Below are 6,000 nucleotides of genomic sequence, written 5' to 3'. Positions count from 1 at the left end.
TTAGAAATGATCCAGGCAGATTGTCTCCTGTGTGAACATTGTACAGGTGCCTTAACGATTCAGCCCATGTTCAGTATTCACACAGCTGCCGAATAGTAGGAAATCTGCCTGGAGCGTTCCTAATGATGAGGAGGGTGGGGAGGAGGGACAGAGAGGTTGTGCCAGCCTAATGCATACACAATGTAAGCCACGGCTATAGGGCACAGATTCGCTTTAACATCCAAAAAAAACATGGTGGTGCTTTTTTGTGCATAAAAGCTTCCAAAGACTTGAATATTCAAGCAAGGACATGATATGCATAAAACACGTATAATATGCCTGAAAAAAAATGTAAAAAAACCCCAAAACACTAAAACATACAAAGGGGGACATGTATCATCGGGTGTTTCGGGGGTATTCGGCGGAAATTGCCGATTTGCGCAATATTTTATTCGCAAATGGCCGATTTGCTAATAAAATAATCGCAAATCGGCACTTTCCGCCGGTGGGGCGGGGAGGGTGTGTGAAGGGGGCGGAACGGAGGGCGCGGACTCAGAGTCCGCGCGATTCACCATCCATTCCGCAAAAAGATACGTCGAAAACCTACTCCAGTCCTCAGCTGGTGTAGGTTTTCGGCTGTGCGCACCACAGCGCACGGGATTTATGTAGAGGCAGACCGCCTCTACATAAATCCCCGTAGCGCCGGAGATGCGGGGACATTTATAAGTCCGGCGTAAAAAATGCCGGACTTAATAAATGTCCCCCAAAGTCTTAGGGCGTTGTGCTCTCTGCTGCCATCTCTTTTAATTTTAGGAACTGTCCAGAGCAGGAGGTTTTCTATAGGGGATTTCTACTGCTCTGGACAGTTCCTGACATGGACAGAGGTGGCAGCAGAGCGCACTGTGTCAGACTGGAAAGAATACACCACTTCCTACAGGACATACGGCACTTGATAAGTACTGGAAGACTTAAGATTTTTTTTTTTAAAAAAGAAGTAATTTACAAATCTGCATACCTTCCTGACCCCAACTGATTGAAATGTATCCCTTTAAGGATTTCCTTGTAAAACAAGTATACTTTTGAGCCTCAAAATTACATGGAGAATACAGGTATTGACTAAAACAGACGTATCAGGAGGGATGACCTATCCTCTTTATGTGAAGTGATCACCAGTATAGACCAGTAAACTGACATGACCCACTTTGTTTTACTGGCAAAATAACACAAAACACTGTTGTTCACACTTTCATAGTTCCATCCATACAATGCGAAACATTTTATCACCAATAAAATAAATTGTAAAAATGAAATAAAATAAAAATGGAGGTCCTTTAAAGCTTATGTGAAGCGCAATGAAGAGATCAGGACCGTCTTTGGACTCTTCCGGGTTATGACCTTTCGAATGACCCCACAAGCTCCTCAGTGCAGACAGGGCCCTTCATAGATCCAATGATTGCATCTGGTATTAGACCCGTCCGGAGAGGAAGATTGGCGCAACGCAGAAATCACATGGGCAGTCCTCCAATGTAAGGAGTCTGGCTTTCAGTATTGGAAAGATATGATTGTGTTGATTTTGTATACAAAGTACGATCTGTTCCAGAACACTCGGGTGAAATAGTTCACATAGGGAGAATAGTTCATTTTGATTTCATGGCAGAATCGTCCATATTTAGAGTAGGCGTAGACATCCCCGTCTTCAGTCACCACCTGGTCAGTATAGGGAACACATATGTGAATGAGCACAGTCTCATAGAACCTCATTGGTGTTACAGGCTAGGTGTAAAATGTGCAACTTGGGAGGAGGAAAACTTTTTTTTTTTTTCTTTTTTCTTTTCAAGCAATGCTCAATGGAAAGTGGGAAAAAAGGTATGCACATACAGTGAAGGAAATAATTATTTCATCCCTTGCTGATTGTGTAAGTTTGCTTACTGACATGACCAGTCTATAATTTTATGGGAAGGTTAATTTTAACAGCGAGAAATAGAATATCAAACATAAAATCCAGAAAATTGTATAAATTATATAAATTTATTTGCATATTGCAGAGAGAAATAAGTATTTGATTGAGTGTTGCAAAACTACAACTCCTACCATGCTTGGACAGCCAAAGCCTAAGCTTTGGGTGTCCAGGCATGATGGGACTTGTAGTTTTGAAACAGTTGGAGAGCCAAGGTTCTCTTCCCCTGCATTAAGAGTTCTGGCTCAGGGTGCGTTTACACAGAAAGATTTATCTGACAGATTTTGGAAGCCAAAGCCAGGAATGGATTTGAAAAGAGGAGAAATCTCTGGTTTGCTTTATGACCTGATCCCTTTTTATAGTCTGTTCCTGGCTTTGGCTTCAAAGATCTGTCAGATAAATCTGTCTGTGTAAACGCACCATAATACAGACCAGTTAGACGCTCCTAATCCACTTGTTACCTGCATTAAAGACAGCTGTCTTGCATTGTCACCCGTATAAAAGACTCCTGTCCTCAGACTCTAACCTCAACAACATGGGCAAGACGAAAGCGCTTTCTAAGGATGTCAGGGTCAAGATCATAGACCTGCACAAGGCTGGAATGGGCTACAAAACCATACGTAAGATGCTGGGTGAGAAGATGCTTGGTGCAATAGTAAGAAAATAAAAAAAATCCAAAATGACTGTCGATAAACATCGATCTGGGGCTCCATGCAAAATCTCACCTCGAGGGGTATCCTGGATCATGAGGAAGGCGAGAGATCAGGCTAAAACTACACAGGGGAAACTTGTAAATGATCTCAAGGCAGCTGGGACCACGGTCACCAAGAAAACCACTGGTTACATAGTAAGCCGTAATGGATTAAAATCCTGCAGTGTCCGCAAAGTCCGACTGCTCTAGAAGGCACATGTGCAGGCCCTCTGAAGTTTGCCAATGCTGGGGTCAGATGAGACAAAATGAGCTCTTTTAATGTCTTTTTATACTGAAATATACGTATAGACTAAGGGTACTATTACACGGAACAATAATCGGCCGATTATCACTCCGTGTGATAAATACAACGATCATCGGCTGATCATTGATATAGGTTTGAACCTATAATTGTCAGGCGCCGACCGCGCACTGCTACGTGTAATAGCGGTGCGTGGCCAGCGACTGACGATATACTTTACCTATCCAGGCTGCAGGGCTCCTCTTGCGCTCTTCTTCTCCCTGGGTCCCGCGTGCTCCAGCTTCAGAGCGGCCTGTCTGAGCTGTCCGGGACCGCCGCGGACAGTGATTGGCTGAGCGGCCTGTCAGCTGAGACAGGCCGCTCTGAAGCTGGAGCGCGTGGGACCTGGGGAGAAGACCGCAAGAGGAGCCCTGCAGCCTGGATAGGTAATGTATAAAGTTAAGCAAGGGCTGCAAGGACAGCAGTAACGATGTTCCTGCAGCCCTTGTTAAACGATAATCGGGCCGTTTAATAGGCCCAGTAAACGAGCGCCGATCTAGCAGATCGAATCTCGTTTACAGTTATTATCGGGCCTTCATCGGCCTGTGTAATTCTACCCTTACTCAACTTGCCGTGTTTGGAGGAAGAGAAATGCTGCCTATGACCCAAAGAACACTGTCCCCACTGTCAAGCATGGCAGTGGAAATATTATGTTTTAGGAGTCGGGTCGTGACATCACCCTGTTATCCAGGAAGTGACATCACCCTGTTATCCAGGAAGTGACATCACCATGTTATCCAGGAAGAAAGCACTTTATAAGCATTTCCTGTAATAAGTATATATTGGTAATTTGTATAACTTTTGGGGGGCAATACAATACTTTAATAAACATTTTCCGCCGGACTTCTCCTTTAACCTATAATATAAGAAACTTACATGGTCATTTGCAACATCAAGAAGATCTTTAACTCTGCAGCCGTTCATTCCGGCCACCTCATTGCAGATGGAATCCTCAATCACCACATAGCTGGCTTTATAGGAGGTGAGTATCTTATAGATGTCCTCTGCTGACCTCATACTGTAGATCTGATACATCTGTAGGAAACAAACAATAGTTATTTCATCTATTACATTATTCAAGGTCACATTCAGTTGTGAATGGACGGTGGGGGGGAGGCTAAGGGTGGAATTACAAGGGACAATTATTGTTCAAAAAATCGTTAGATTGTTCGGATTTGAACTATAATCGTTTTCTGTTTCATGTTGATCGTTTGTTAGAATCTGGACCTATTTTCATCGTTCAGAAATTGCTTGAACATCGCTTGGTGTAATAACACGTCGTTCAATCATTCCCTGGTCTATCAGCCAGAAAAGAACAAGAACGACCGTGAGTAACGATCATCGTGTAATAGGGTGAACGATTAAGATTGTTTGTTCGCCGAAAAATCGTCTTGTTTAATACCACCCTTAGTAGGCTCATCTTGGTGAAACCCACATAGTGACTAGTAGGTGGCTGGCTCCGCTTATCTAAAAGCTGTGAAAATCAAACATGACCGGTCAAATTCCTCCCAAATGGGTCTGTCAGTGATCCACCCTATTGTTACTGGGGTATAAACATAATAGTCATGGCCAGGTTATCTGCAGTGGCCCTCATATACTATTACAGCAAAACCACAAAGTGTGCTGGCTCCATCTAGTGGGCAAACGCAGAAAAACACTTTCCAAACTTATAGGTTATGTTATTACAGTCATTTTTTATACAATATGTGCACTGACGGACACTTTTTTTCCTATTAGATTAAAAATGTCCTTTTCAATACTTTTTTTTTTTTTTTTTTTTACTGCCTTTCTGTATGTATTTTACAGTGTTTGAACCCAGACCAAAGCATTAAACATTTAAATAGGTCTTAAGTATAAATTAAATTATATTAAATGATTTAACTGGTTGTCCCATCAAGTCACTGGGGAATGGGATTACCCGAATAACCAAGATTTTAAAATGCAGGCACCCCAACAGGAACTGTCCCGTCTCACAGACACAGCAACCATCCCTATGTGACATCCACTTGCCCTATTAGGGTATATAGCCAGAGAGGGTCTTCATAGGAAAAAAACCTTAACATTTGCAAATAAATTTGGTAATTACATTTTCATTCCTCCTCATTAGGTCTTCATCATTGTAAACCGGTAAGCTGGTCACCATCCATCCTGTACATAGTTTTATAGCACCCATAAGCTGAGGGCTTCCAGCAAACACTGCTGTAAGGGGAGCCTGACTTCTGGGGAGAGAGAAAGAAACATAAGTGTCAGGGTTGCATACAGCCTGAGTCTACTTAGGATAGAGACTGCCATAGGACCCTTCTATAGAGAGGCCAGGTGTGGGTATGCTTCAGGTAGGTACAGAATACACTGTTCTGCTCGTGTTATGCATTGTTGGAGTTCAGAAGACAATAGCAACAACAGACAACATTCCTATCAGTATGGGGGGTCTCTACCTATGTGTATGGGGGGGGGGGGGGTCTCTTCCTATGTGTATGGGGGTCTCTTCCTATGTGTATGGGGGTCTAAAGACCCTTTATTTGCCCTGGAGATAATACACCACTTACTTTATCCAGTTCATGAGCTCAAGAGTGTCAGACTCATAGTGTTCCTCCAGTTCTGACAATTCGCTCACTATCTTGGGTAGAAACTATGGAACATACAATAAAATGTTAGTGGTCAAATGATGGTATTGTGACCCCAAACCACAGGGTCACATGTTAACATTATCAGCGGGAGTAAGACCCTGTCTAATACACATTATGGCAGTGTGTTACATCCAGGTGACCACTTGTAGGCATAACACAAGACCTAGAAGGAGACCAGCGTGCCAGTCCGCCTCCCCATAGCTATTTGTAGAGGCTGTATATGCATCTCAAGTGATGACCATGATGGCACAGGGCATCACTGCCACATCTGCTGAGTACCCTGACAGTGATCAGATATTGCTAGCCTATACTACAGACATGAAGCACAATGTGCAGCGCCGTTCTGTAATCTTTTTCCTACCTCTCTCCATAAACTGAAACCGATCACAGTGGGGACAGCGGCACTTAACACAAAAGCCTGAGGAGAAAACAAAAAGAAATTCCA

At 43.2% G+C, this 6,000-nt stretch overlaps 1 protein-coding gene across 3 annotated transcripts in view; it reads right to left on the bottom strand.

Moving 5' to 3' along the window:
• Positions 1 to 204: 204 nt before the first annotated feature.
• DPY19L4 (dpy-19 like 4) overlaps positions 205 to 6,000 on the bottom strand; it is an 80,977-nt gene continuing 75,181 nt past the window's right edge. For all 3 annotated transcript variants that reach the window (XM_069959869.1, XM_069959867.1, XM_069959870.1), the window contains exons 16-20: positions 5,917 to 5,973; positions 5,475 to 5,557; positions 5,015 to 5,147; positions 3,805 to 3,963; positions 205 to 1,686 (exon numbers count right to left, since the gene is read on the bottom strand). In XM_069959869.1, the coding sequence (XP_069815970.1) occupies positions 1,522 to 1,686; positions 3,805 to 3,963; positions 5,015 to 5,147; positions 5,475 to 5,557; positions 5,917 to 5,973 (597 nt within the window). In that variant the 3' untranslated portion in view covers positions 205 to 1,521. The remainder of the gene's footprint in view (positions 1,687 to 3,804; positions 3,964 to 5,014; positions 5,148 to 5,474; positions 5,558 to 5,916; positions 5,974 to 6,000) is intronic.

This window comes from Dendropsophus ebraccatus, chromosome 2, assembly GCF_027789765.1.
Source record: "Dendropsophus ebraccatus isolate aDenEbr1 chromosome 2, aDenEbr1.pat, whole genome shotgun sequence".
Classification (NCBI taxonomy): Eukaryota; Metazoa; Chordata; class Amphibia; order Anura; family Hylidae; genus Dendropsophus; species Dendropsophus ebraccatus.
The sequence above is the reverse complement of the archived record's forward strand: the minus strand, read 5'-3'. Positions and strand labels throughout refer to the sequence as shown.